General features: G+C 43.9%; 1 protein-coding gene across 1 annotated transcript; it reads right to left on the bottom strand.

The window, feature by feature from the left end:
- Positions 1 to 12,730: 12,730 nt before the first annotated feature.
- Positions 12,731 to 13,732, bottom strand: LOC141167533 (olfactory receptor 11L1-like). The gene has a single exon (XM_073654927.1). The coding sequence runs from the start codon at positions 13,718 to 13,720 to the stop codon at positions 12,731 to 12,733; it is 990 nt and encodes a 329-aa protein (XP_073511028.1). The 5' UTR covers positions 13,721 to 13,732.
- Positions 13,733 to 14,455: the final 723 nt, after the last annotated feature.

The following is a 14,455-nucleotide window of genomic DNA, read 5'->3' as shown; positions in this document are numbered from 1 at the left end:
TTCACACAAGCAAGGGCATGTGTCATTGGCAGTGTATGTCACATGTCCTTGCCCTATAAGACCAAGCCATTTTTCCCGTCGCCACCATTTTCTCACTGCTGCAGCTGCGTGTTAGACGGCACCGCTGTTGCTGTGTGCGCTATACCTTGTTAATTTCAAGCCAATTTTCGCACAAATCTACAGATAGCTTGGGAGTAGGGAGTAGTTGTGATTGCAGTCCTTTTAAGGACTAGGTTACAGCATTTCCTATGACTTTTATCAGGCAGGTCTGTGCTCTTAAATAGATAGATTGTGGGAGTAAAGACTAATTGCAATTGCAGTCCTTTTCAGGACTAGGTTACATCAGTTCCTATCAGTTTTAACCAGGCAGGTCTGTGCCAGTGCTGTGCAAGTTTATTTCACAGCATTTGGCTGAATCTAGCAAAGCTAATCCTTTTTGGCCTATTGTAGAGTGTGTTAGTCAGTGGAGTAGCCTATCTGTGTTGCAAGATATACCACCTGTGTATAGAATACCAACTTTTTTACTGCACCTAGTGAAGTAAAATCTTTTGGGCATAGCATCATTCTATTAGTCCATCTCTACTGACCTCCATCAGGTTGCAAATTGAATATACATTTTTTCTGCATCTGGCTCTGAAAAAATATTTGGCCTTCTAGCAGTGTGTGGGACTTGTTCTATTAGTCCATCTATACTGACCTCCATCAGGTTGCAAACTGAATATAATTTTTTTCTGCATCTAGCTCTGAAAAAATATTTGGCCTTCTAGCAGTGTGTGGGACTTGTTCTATTAGTCCATCTCTACAGACCTCCATCAGGTTGCAAACTGAATATAATTTTTTTCTGCATCTAGCTCTGAAAAAATATTTGGGCTTCTAGCAGTGTGTGGGATTTTCTCTATTAGTCCATCTATACTGACCTCCATCAGGTTGCAAATTAAAAATAATTTTTATCTGCATCTAGCTCTGCAAAAATATTTGGCCTTCTAGCAGTGTGTGGGACTTTCTCTATTAGTCCATCTATACTGACCTCCATCAGGTTGCAAACTGAATATATTTTTTTTCTGCATCTACCTCTGAAAAAATATTTGGGCTTCTAGCTGTGTGTGGGACTTGTTCTATTAGTCCATCTATACAGACCTCTATCAGGTTGCAAACTAAATATAATTTTTTTCTGCATCTACCTCTGAAAAAATATTTGGCCTTCTAGCTGTGTGTGGGACTTGTTCTATTAGTCCATCTATACTGACCTCCATCAGGCAGCAAATTAAAAATAATTTTTATCTGCATCTACCTCTGAAAAAATATTTGGCCTTCTAGCAGTGTGTGGGACTTTCTCTATTAGTCCATCTATACTGACCTCCATCAGGTTGCAAACTGAATATATTTTTTTTCTGCATCTACCTCTGAAAAAATATTGGGCTTCTAGCTGTGTGTGGGACTTGTTCTATTAGTCCATCTATACAGACCTCCATCAGGTTGCAAACTGAATATAATTTTTTTCTGCATCTACCTCTGAAAAAATATTTGGCCTTCTAGCAGTGTGTGGGACTTGTTCTATTAGTCCATCTATACTGACCTCCATCAGGTTGCAAACTGAATATAATTTTTATCTGCATCTAGCTCTGAAAAAATATTTGGCCTTCTAGCAGTGTGTGGGACTTTCTCTATTAGTCCATCTATACTGACCTCCATCAGGTTGCAAACTGAATATATTTTTTTTCTGCATCTACCTCTGAAAAAATATTGGGCTTCTTGCTGTGTGTGGGACTTGTTCTATTAATTAATCTATACAGACCTCCATCAGGTTGCAAACTGAATATAATTTTTTTCTGCATCTACCTCTGAAAAAATATTTGGGCTTCTAGCTGTGTGTGGGACTTGTTCTATTAGTCCATCTATACTGACCTCCATCAGGTTGTAAACTGAATATAATTTTTTTCTGCATCTAGCTCTGAAAAAATATTTGGCCTTCTAGCAGTGTGTGGGACTTTCTCTATTAGTCCATCTATATTGACCTCCATCAGGTTGCAAACTGAATATAATTTTTTTCTGCATCTAGCTCTGAAAAAATATTTGGGCTTCCAGCGGTGTGTGGGACTTTCTCTATTAGTCCATCTATACTGACCTCCATCAGGTTGCAAACTGAATATATTTTTTTTCTGCATCTACCTCTGAAAAAATATTGGGCTTCTAGCTGTGTGTGGGACTTGTTCTATTAGTCCATCTATACAGACCTCTATCAGGTTGCAAACTAAATATAATTTTTTTCTGCATCTACCTCTGAAAAAATATTTGGCCTTCTAGCTGTGTGTGGGACTTGTTCTATTAGTCCATCTATACTGACCTCCATCAGGCATCAAATTAAAAATAATTTTTATCTGCATCTACCTCTGAAAAAATATTTGGCCTTCTAGCAGTGTGTGGGACTTTCTCTATTAGTCCATCTATACTGACCTCCATCAGGTTGCAAACTGAATATAATTTTTATCTGCATCTAGCTCTGAAAAAATATTTGGCATTCTAGCAGTGTGTGGGACTTTCTCTATTAGTCCATCTATACTGACCTCCATCAGGTTGCAAATTGAATATATTTTTTTTCTGCATCTACCTCTGAAAAAATATTGGGCTTCTTGCTGTGTGTGGGACTTGTTCTATTAATTAATCTATACAGACCTCCATCAGGTTGCAAACTGAATATAATTTTTTTCTGCATCTACCTCTGAAAAAATATTTGGGCTTCTAGCTGTGTGTGGGACTTGTTCTATTAGTCCATCGATACTGACCTCCATCAGGTTGTAAAATGAATATAATTTTTTTCTGCAACTAGCTCTGAAAAAATATTTGTCCTTCTAGCAGTGTGTGGGACTTTCTCTATTAGTCCATCTATACTGACCTCCATCAGGTTGCAAACTGAATATAATTTTTTTCTGCATCTAGCTCTGAAAAAATATTTGGGCTTCTAGCGGTGTGTGGGACTTTCTCTATTAGTCCATCTATACTGACCTCCATCAGGTTGCAAACTGAATATATTTTTTTTCTGCATCTACCTCTGAAAAAATATTGGGCTTCTAGCTGTGTGTGGGACTTATTCTATTAATCCATCTATACAGACCTCCATCAGGTTGCAAACTGAATATAATTTTTTTCTGCATCTACCTCTGAAAAAAATATTTGGGCTTCTAGCTGTGTGTGGGACTTGTTCTATTAGTCCATCTATACTGACCTCCATCAGGTTGCAAACTGAATATAATTTTTTTCTGCATCTTGCTATGAAAAAATATTTGGCCTTCTAGCAGTGTGTGGGACTTTCTCTATTAGTCCATCTATACTGACCTCCATCAGGTTGCAAATTAAAAATAATTTTTGTCTGCATCTAGCTCTGAAAAAATATTTGGCCTTCTAGCAGTGTGTGGGACTTTCTCTATTAGTCCATCTATACTGACCGCCATCAGGTTGCAAACTGAATATAATTTTTTTCTGCATCTAGCTCTGAAAAAATATTTGGCCTTCTATCTGTGTGTGGTACTTGTTCTATTAATCCATCTATACAGACCTCCATCAGGTTGCAAACTGAATATAATTTTTTTCTGCATCTAGCTCTGAAAAAATATTTGGCCTTCTAGCAGTGTGTGGGACTTTCTCTGTTAGTCCATCTATACTGACCTCCATCAGGTTGCAAACTGAATATATATTTTTTCTGCATCTACCTCTGAAAAAATATTGAGCTTCTAGCTGTGTGTGGGACTTGTTCTATTAGTCCATCTATACTGACCTCCATCAGGATGCAAATTGAATATAATTTTTTTCTGCATCTAACCCAGCCAATAGTTTTGGCCTAATACCACAGTTTGGCCACTCAGCTCTGCTCAGTTCCCATCCATTGTTTTTTTGTTCAAACAACTCCAGAGTTGTGAATTAGTTAACCACCAAAATGAGTTGAAAAAGGCCTGCTGCTGGTGGAAAGGGGAATAGGCGTGTTGGGAAGGGGAAAAAAGGTTGTGTCCGTGGGGTAGGTGATAAAGCAACAGTAACATCTGCAGAAGAAAGACCATCTTCCAGCCAAACTAAAATGTCTACTTCTTTTAGCGGACAATGTGATAAGATCCCTTTCTTACGGCCACGCCAATCGCTACAAATTCCAGATGAGGCACAAAAACAGCAGGTGCTTCAACGGATATCAAACGCTCCTTTAAGTTGGCTCTCCTCCACATCAACTTCAACATCACAAATACTCCAGTCCTCAAAGGTGTCACCCCAATCGCACTTGCTTCCTCACAGCTCCCAAATCTCCAGCTGCCCGTCTGAGTATGAGGTAGAACAGATGGTTGAGTCTGCAGAGCTGTTTACTCATACTATAGCCTGTGAATCAGAGGTCGACTCCAGCGCTTCTGTGAATCCAGACGAGGAAATGATCTGCACTGATGCCCAGTATCTTTATGAGTCGGATCCAGGACCAGACGCAGAAGGTTCTGACAATAATGTAGACCCTCATTCCCAAACTGTAACTCCTGTTGGTGGAGACAATGAGGAAGACGATGATGAGACTCAAATACCTGATTGGAGCGACAACTTTAGTTTTTTGTCAGGACAGGAACAGGTTGGCTCTGAGGACGACGGGTGTGATAACGCACAGGGTGATGATGATGAGGTTGGAGATCCCACTTACTGTCAACCCACAGTCAGCCAAGAGATGAGGTCAGCAGAGGAGGTGGAGGAAGATGCTAGTGACGACGAGGTCAGGTTGCGCCTTCCTGGACAGAGACGTAGTACTGGAAGCACGTCAACAACTGCATCCTCAACCACAACTCTGCCTCTCACCACAAGTCGTGGTGGCTCTTCAGGTCGCATGGGTGCTAAGCCTTGCATAGCCTGGGCATTTTTTCAGATCGATAAAGATGACCCAACTCGTGTTATCTGTAACATTTGTCAGCAAAAGCTAAGTAGAGGCCAAAAAATACATAGTTTGAGTACTTCATGCATGAACCGGCACATGTACATGAAGCATAAGTTGCAGTGGGAAGCACAGTGTGCTACAAAGCCGCCTAGCCAGCCGGGCCAACCACCGTCTGCCATATGTTGTGCATACGCGGCCTCTTCATCCTCTGTGACTGGGGGGAAAGCAGTCACACCTGTTTTGGGGCGCAGACCTGCCACCTCTTTACCCGCAACAGCCAGCGTGATTGGCAGGTCATCATTTTCTTTGGAGGTGGTAACACCAGCTGGTGTTGAGCGCTGTCCGACATCGATAGCACCACCTTTGGATCAAGGCAACCTAACATGTCCGCCTGAATCTTCCTCACAGACCGGCAGTTTGCCGGGGAAACCCTTATCAACCCCGTCTAAGCACAATAGCCAGCCCTCGGTCCCTCAGATGTGGACAAGTAAAAGACCATTTCCTCCTAGCCATGAGAAAGCTAAGAGGTTGAATTTCACCATCTGCAAGCTCTTGGCTACAGAAATGCTGCCTTTCCGTCTGGTGGACACAGAGGATTTTCGAGACCTTATGTCCGTCACAGTGCCCCAGTACCAGATGCCCAGTCGGCACTACTTCTCAAAGATACGTGTGCCTGCGCTCCACCAGCATGTCGCACACAACATCACCGCTTCTTTGAGAAACTCTGTGTGTGACAGGGTGCATTTCACCACAGACACTTCGACGAGTAGGCATGGACAGGGGCGTTACATGTCGCTGACTGGGCACTGGGTAACTATGGTGACAGCAGGACAAGGGGCTGCTGTCCAAGTCTTGCCGTCCCCACGAGTTGTGCGTCAATCCTCTTTATGTCAAAGTTCCTCCACTGCTTCTGCCTCCTCAACCTCCTCTCGGTCTTCCACCTGCACCCAAAGCCTGTCTGGTCATGCCACAAGCTTACTAACTGCGCAGAAGGGATCCTGCACACCTCCTTACTATGCTGGCAGTAGGGCTCAACGTCATCAGGCGGTTTTTACTTTGAAATGTCTGGGAAATGTGAGTCACACAGCTGAGGAGTTGTGGTCAGCTCTGGAGAACCAATTTCATGAATGGTTGTCTCCACTGGACCTGAAACCAGGGAAGGCCGTGTGCGACAATGCTGCAAACCTGGGTGCGGCCCTTCGCCGGGGCAATGTGACACACGTGCCTTGTATGGCTCACGTGTTGAACCTGGTTGTCAGCAATTTTTAGCCCACTATCCCAGACTAGATGGCCTTCTGCAGAGGGCACGGTCGCTGTGTGCTCACATCCGCCATTCGCATCCCGCAGCTCAGCGACTTACATCTCTACAGAAGTCGTTGGGCATGCCACTTCACCGGCTAAAATGCGATGTGCCTACCCGGTGGAATTCAACTCTGCACATGTTGCAGCGACTGTGGCAGCACCAACAAGCCCTGGTGCAATACGTTCTGACGTATAGCCTGGGCCAACGAGATCCAGAGGTGGGGCAAATCACACTGGAGGAGTGGTCTCAGATCAGGGACCTATGCAACCTTCTGCACAGTTTTGAAATGGCGACGAAGATGTTTAGTGCTGACGATGCCATTATCAGCATGACTATTCCGGTGATTTACATGCTGGAACACATGTTAAACAGAATTCAGAGTCAGGTGGTGGCACAAGAGGGGGTCTAGGAAGTAGAGGAGGAGGAGTTGTATGCGGAAGGGCTAACATCTGCAAGGTCCAGACAGTCGGCATCACCAAGGCGGCAGGCATGAGAGTGTGGGGGAGATGGTTTTACCAGGGCACATGGTAGCAGCCAAACTAGCGAGGAAGGTGCAGAAGCCCAGGAAGAAGTGGAGGATGAACTGATGGAAGACTCATCAGATGAGGGAGACCTTGATCACATTTCTGTTGTGCGAGGTTGGGGGGAGAGGACAGAGGAAGAAAGCATGATTGTTACCTCGCCACCAACACAACAGGGACTTGGTGCTCCTGGATGCGCAACACACATGAGTGCCTTCTTGCTGCACTAACTGCAACATGACCCTCGAATTGTGAGAATTAGAAATAATCCTGACTACTGGGTTGCCACACTGTTAGATCCCCAGTACAAAAGTAAATTTGCCGAAATTATTCCTGCCATAGAAACGGATGCACGGATGCAGGAGTATCAGCAGAGACTGTTGCAGAATCTTACATGTGCTTTTCCACAAAACACCAGTGCTGCACGTAGTGAATCTCACAGTTCCAACTTGCCAACCGTGGGACCGTCAAGTGTTCAGCACTCAAACCGTAACAGGACCACAGTATCTGCTGGTAACATTTTGCGCAATCATTTCACCACTTTTTTAAGCCCATCCTTTGCAAGGCCACAGGAGACAAGAAGCCTGAAACATAGTCAACGCCTAGAGACGATGGTACAGGAGTATCTCCAAGTAAACATTGAAGCCATGACTGTGTCACTGGACCCTTGCTCTTTTTGGGCTTCCAATCGGGATAAATGGCCGGAGCTAGCCACTTACGCCTTGGAGATCTTGTCATGCCCCGCAGCCAGCGTTCTGTCTGAACGTGTGTTCAGCGCTGCTGGTGGTGTGCTGACAGATAAGCGCACGCGGCTCTCCACTGATAATGTAGACAGACTCACGTTCATAAAGATGAACAAATCATGGATCCGAAATGACTTTTCAACCCCTGTGTCATCCTGGGGAGAGTAAAAGCTTGATGATTGGTTAAAATCACCCTACCAACCGTTTTAAGCTTTCAAATTACTAATCATGTTTATCTGTATCTTGGCTGGAAAATAATTTGGGCTTTGTAGCAGTGTGCAGCACTGATTCTATTAGGCCATCTATAATAAGCTCTACCAGATTTAAAATTGCTAATCATGTTTATCTGTATCTTGACTGGAAAATAATTTGGGCTTTGTAGCAGTGTGCAGCACTGATTCTATTATGCCATCTATAATAAGCTCCACCAGATTTAAAATTACTAATCATGTTTATCTGTATCTTGACTTGAAAATAATTTGGGCTTTGTAGCAGTGTGCAGCACTGATCCTATTAGGCCATCTATACTAAGCTCCACCAGATTTAAAATTAATAATAATTTTTAGCTGCATCTAGCCCGGAAAATAATTTTGGGGCTCCGAGATGCGCAAGACACATAAGTGCCTTCTTGCTGCACTACCTGCAACATGACCCTCATATTGTCAGAATTCGAAGTAATCAAGACTACTGGGTTGCCACACTCTTAGATCCCCCAAACTTTTCGATCAACCTTTTCATTTTAATAAAGACCAAAAAAATGGTCATTTTTGAAATTATAAGCATTAGCAGGTTATTAGAAACTGAAATCAAACAGTTTTCAACTCAAAACTTTATTCTAGGTGATGTTACATTTTCACATAGGACCCCATTTTCGAAAGGAGCTTCTGAACTCTCTCGTCCATTGAATTTGTCAGGTTTTGGATGGTTTCTGCTTCAATTGTTTTGCATGAGGACAGAATACCCTCCCAGAGCTGTTGCTTAGATGTGAACTGCCTCCCGCCATCATAGACACTCCTTTTGATGATGCTCCAGAGGTTCTGAATGGGGTAGAGGTCAGGGGAGCATGGGGGTCACACCATAAGTTTGTCCCCTTTTATGCCCATATCAGCCAGAGATGCAGATGTTTTATGTGCAGCATGAGATGGTGCATTATCATGCAAAAAAATGATCTTGCTGTGAAATACACGGTTCTTCTTCTTGAACCATGGCAGGAAGTGCTGTTTGAGAAAATCCACATACATTATGGAGTTCATCTTTAGCGCCTTCAGGGATCCTAAAGGGGCCGACAATCACTCTCCCCATGATTCCAGCCCAAAACATTACTCCACCTCCTCCTTGTTGGCGCTGTAGCCATGTTTGCGTGGGGTGTCCATCAACCAGCCATCCTCCACTCCATCCATCTGGACCATCGAGCGCTGCACGGCACTCATCCGTGAACAAAACAGTTTTGAAATCAGTCTTCATGTAATGTTTGGCCCACTGGACCCGTTTCTGCTTGTGTGAAGTGGATAGAGGAGGTCGACAGGATGGCGTATGCACAGCTGCAAACCTCTGAAGGACCCTGCATCTTGTTGTTCGGGGGACGTTGGAGGCACCAGCAGCTTCAAAAACTTGTCTGCTGCTATGACAAGGTTTTTTTGCCGCTGCTCTTTTAACCTGACGTAATTGCCTGTAGGAAAGAGTCCTCAATTTGCCCTTATCAGCACGCACACGTGTGTACTGTAAATCAGCTACATACTTCTTGATTGCCAAGACACTTCATCCTGATCATCGCACAATGTTGATTGTAGTCATGCCTTGACCTAAACACTCCACAATTTGTTGCTTCTCAGCAGCCGACACATTCTTTTTCTTTCCCATTTTGGCAGAAAATGTAGGCTGCTTAATAATGTGAGAGAGCCTTCTTAAGTAGTCTTGCCTTTCATTGGACACACCTGCCAAACTAATTAGCACAGGTGTCTGCAATTGCTTACAGTGATATAAAGAGCCCTGACACACATCACCATCAATGAGTTTAACTGACAAAAAAACAAATTCTTCCCTTATCACTCCTAAACACTTTTTGCATAATAATTTGGAACACAGTGTACATGTGCTTTTCCACAAAACACCAGTGGTTCACGTAGTGAATCTTACAGTTCTAACTTGCCAACCGTGGTCTGTATGGAGTTGTTCAATAAAGGGCCCAAAATTAAGATAACATAGATGGGAGAGGTCTCTATGAATAGGAATTCCTAAGTATTTGATACCCTGTGAGGGCCAGGCAAAGGGAAAGTTGGACTGGATGGAATCCTATATGGATTTGGGGAGGGAGACATCGAGGGCCTCAGACTTCGCTGCATTGATTTTAAAATTTGACCATGTAACAAAGTGATCTATTTCAGCCATAACAGCATGGATGGATATATGTGATTGAGTGATATATACTAGGACATCATCAGCAAATAGAGAGCACTTGTACTCGGTGCCTCCCACCTCAATCCACCTAATATTGGTGTTATGGCGTATTGATTAGAGCAGGTGCTCCGTCACTAGGATGTATAAGAGAATGGACAGAGGACATCCCTGCCTTGTCCCATTGGTGATTGTGAAAGGTGATGAAAATGTTCTGATGCACCCCCTGGGCCTTTCGACACCCAGAGCAGGACCCTTTTTGGTGGATGCTGGTGGTTGTAGTCTTCGTGGCGGCGATCCGGTTCCGTTGCTCAGGGTGGTCAAACCAGTGGCGGAACTATTTATGTGGCTTTGATGTTTAAATGTCCGACTACGGCACCCGTGGATTGCGGTCAGAGTGAACCGCCGCTGCAGGGCAGACCGCTGAGGCTCGTATTGTGGGTGCAGCAGAGCGTAGCATAACTCCCCACGGGAGGAGTATAGCCTCAGGGCAGTGTATGCAGAGGATGGGGGTGATGGTGCAGGGCAGCAGCAGTAACGACACGGAGTCAGTGATGCAGTCCAGGGCCTTTACTCACAGTTCTTATTATCCAGACCACGTCTGCAGGTAACGGCTGCCCACGTCGTACTGTGCTCACCAGGTGAGGGGCTCAGACTACTCCTAGATAACTTTGGAGCGCTTCACAGGACCCCCTTTGTGTGTCCTTTGTCTGGCCTTTCTTACCAACCCTTCTGTACGGCTGCCTCGGGCCTCCTCTTGGTAAACTTGGCGCCAGTTTCCCTGACCCTATGTGCTGCCCTCCTAGCGGGTGTAGCGAGGGGCTGCGCCACATAAAATGTCACAGCCTCCGGTTTCTAGCTGAGGGTTGTTTCCTGCCTCCACTAGTTTCGCGGACCGGTCTCCCCCTTTGGCCTGACCCCTCCACGCAGGTGGATTCGGGCGTGCGGTGGCGACTCGCCCGTCCGCACCCCTGGGATCCATTTGTTCCTCATTCCTGGAGCCTTCTCCGCTCCTCTTCCTTCCTTCTCCCTCTTCCAGGCCTGGGCCTCTGTTACTAGGCCCGCCTCCGGAGCAGAGCTCATGCAGAGCCCCTGCTCCCTGCCACTTCTGCTCTGACATCTCTGAACTGAACTAAGATGGTGCCCACCTTTTATACTCCCTTCTCAATGCACCCAGGATTTGCTTCCTCCCTGCTCCTGCACTACAGGGTTCCCCTTCCTCAGTGTTCCCTCCCCCACTGCAGCCAGGGACAGGGACTGTCGTGCCCATCTCAGGGGCATATTGGTCGCCCTGCCCCACGGCAATGTGGTGTAATGCATGCAGGTGTCGGGTCCTGATCCACACTCCATCCTTACCTGAGAGTGAGATATCACACCTCTGGGTGAGGTGCAATAGCTCTGTAGCAACCGAGCCCTCAGGGTGCTAAAGTTCCATTTATCTTCAGCCTAGGTGATGTATTGTGATACAGGGCCGTGATTTTGGCTATAAAATGGTCCCCTAGACCCCTACCCCAAGCTTTTTAAGAGAATCATATATGGCGTGCCAGGAGACTCTATGGAATGCTTTCTCAGTATCCAGCGAGAGTATCTAATTACAAATTTTTAACTGCATCTAGCCCAGGAAATACTTTGTGCCTAGTAGCAGTGTCTGCTAGTCAGCGGATTATCCCGGCTGTTAAGCAAGCTACACCACCTGTAGTTTGGACACTTAATTTTTTCAAAGGAAATGCTTCGGGACCACGGGATACTCAGTGAAGAGCATCAGGAGGCACCCCAAGGCATAGGGGCTGGGACTGGCAGTAGGATGCCTTGCGGTGGACAGCCGAGCTCGATCCTTATAAAAGCTTTTTAACTGCAGCAGCTTTAGTGGACGCTACTGGAGCTGGAATTACGCGGCTGCTGGCATGAGACTTGCCCTCCAATAGATCCTTGTAAATGGATTTAAAGTGTATTCATTCAAATTAGAGAGACAATTTAAATTAAAAAGCTTAGAGCTGCCTCCACCACAGGGGGGCTCGCTCGACCCACCAGTGGACAGGCACCAGTATTGGGAGAGGGGGGCTGGCTGTCAGGGTTCACCGCGGCTCTGGCACAAACCCGGCGACACGGAGGTGGCACGGGCAGGAGCGGACTGAACGTGTCGGCTTCTCACTTTTTGGATTTTAGAAGGGCATGACATGCCTATATCTGTGTCTCCCCCTCCTTTTACTCCTCCACCTCTTTTCTTTTCGCATGACTATATGTACTTGTCACTTTTCCATGTGTTAGTTGTGTCTTCTGAGCAGTTTGTCAGCTTTTGGACACCTTTGAAGGTGTTTTCTATGTGTTTCTATGTGTTTTTGTTTGCCTGCCATTGGTTTTAACGGTGTTCGAAGGTGTTCGACGAATAGTTCGGCGAACACATGGGTGTTCGACGAACCGAACCGAACTCGAACACTACGGGGGTGGCTCAACACTAATTTTGATATCTTCTCATTCTCATTACATTTTATTGCTAAAAAAAGGTGTCATTTTGATTTTTTTTCTTACGCTGTCTACCAATAGGATTGAACTTTTTTTTATTTTTGTTTTATTTTTAATCGGTCAAAAGTGTGATGTATAATGCCGCTGTTAGTGATTGACAGTGATTGACAGCAGGATTTAACATGTTAATAGCCCGCGGCTGTTGAAGACACATGATGGCTGATAAAATCAGCCATCATGTGCTGGGAAAGATGCAGGATCAGCGTGTGAGCCCATGTTAAAGTCAGGGAGCCAGCATGTGACGTATCAGTTTTTCATGTCAGTAAAGGATAAAAGAAAACTAACGTCTGTACTACTCACATCTTCAAACTTTACAATTTCTCATGAAACAATATAAAACAAAGTAGAACAATTAGGCTGAGTATCTTGGTGTAGCCTCAGTGATACTTACAATATTATGTATTATTTTCTCAATTACATTTTTATAACATGCTTTTTGAATGGCTTTTATAAAGTCTTTATTTCTCAGGCTGTAGATTATGGGGTTAATAAAAGGAGTAAAGACAGTATATAGCAGTGATAATATTTTACTGATGGTCGATGATTGTCCTTTTGTTGGGACGATATAAACACTGAATATAGTCCAGTAGAATATGGAGACCACAGTGAGGTGGGAGCTACAGGTGGAGAAGGCTTTCTGTCTCCCGGTACTGGATGAGATCCTTAAGATTTCCAGAACTATACAGATATAAGACACTACAATGATTGTGATAGGAATAAGGAGAAGTGGAATACTTAGTAAATAAACCTCCAAGTGAACAATATAGGTGTCAGAACAGGCAAGTTCTAGTAAGGGGACCAGGTCACAGAATACGTGGTCAATAATGTTCTTCCCGCAATAGTTTAGTTTTGCTGTAGTTACTATGTCAATGAAAACAATAGAAAATCCAAATACCCAACAGATGATGGTCAGTATCACACAATGACCACTTTTCATGATAACGTTATAATGTAGAGGTTTACAGATGGCCACATATCGGTCATATGACATCACAGCAAGGAGAAGACATTCAACTGTTTCTGAAGCATCTAAAAAATATAATTGAGTGATACAGCAAACAAAAGTAATGGTCGCCCCATTGTTCAGTAGGATGCGGAGCATGTTGGGGACAATATCTGTGATCACCAAGATGTCAGTGATGGACAGTTGTGAGATGAAGAAGTACATTGGAGTGTGGAGGTTCTTGCTGGTGGACACCAGGGAGATGATCAGGAGATTTGCACATATTGTCCCACAGTAAATCATCAGGAGAAGACAGAATAGAAATATTTTTAATTCTTGGCTGATTTGAAATCCTAAAAGGAAAATCTCTGTGACCACAGTCAGATTATTCTCCAACATGTAGAACAAACTGGTTATGCTACCGAAATAAATAGGTACAATATATTATTATTTGTATTAGCTGCAGTGGTCCTCCTTTTTATTTATCTTTTTTAGAAAAAGAAAAAAAAATAATGTTAGTTGATATTCTTGAGTGTAGATTTTGAAACAATATCAGTTAATGAGTCCCGTACTAATGTGACTCATAGGGATATAGGATATATTTATTCCTGAAAATATAATATCCTAAGTCCTCCAGATCTAAAATGGTTAAGCTTCATAAATAAAATAACAAACTGATGAAGTCATAAAAAGTTTCAAAGTCCTCCACCCACTCATTCCAGAAGAAGGATAAAAGAAACATTAAGCATCCACTAAATGTATAAAGAACCTTAGAATTCCTGAGATTAGAATACATTACCTAACATATAAAGTAAGATTTTCAGCAGAAGAACTGGTTCAACAACCCTAAAGAAAATTCAATTGTCAATTGTGACTGTGCTGAAGAAAGAGATGGAGTGACTCTGAAACGTGATGACCCTAAACCATCATCCGACATTTCATTGCGGCTTGTCATTTGTATCCATCCCTTGTAGACAGTGAGCACTCACGGGCAGGGTCCTCGCTGCTCCTTTACCAGTCACCGTCACGTATTGTTAAAGATCATTGTAATTATTCATGTATGTATACCCCTTTTTTCACATGTAAAGCGCCATAGATTAAATGTCGCTATAATAATAAATCATAATAATTTAT

This window comes from Phyllobates terribilis, unplaced genomic scaffold, assembly GCF_046119375.1.
Source record: "Phyllobates terribilis strain yellow unplaced genomic scaffold, ASM4611937v1 Scaffold_11__3_contigs__length_659146591, whole genome shotgun sequence".
NCBI classification, from domain to species: Eukaryota; Metazoa; Chordata; class Amphibia; order Anura; family Dendrobatidae; genus Phyllobates; species Phyllobates terribilis.
Note: the sequence above shows the minus strand (reverse complement) of the source record. Positions and strands in the feature narration are given on the sequence as shown.

Coding starts and splice junctions, on each gene's coding strand:
- LOC141167533 (XM_073654927.1), bottom strand. CDS start 13,720: ATGTTGGAGAATAATCTGACTGTGGTCACAGAGATTTTCCTTTTAGGA.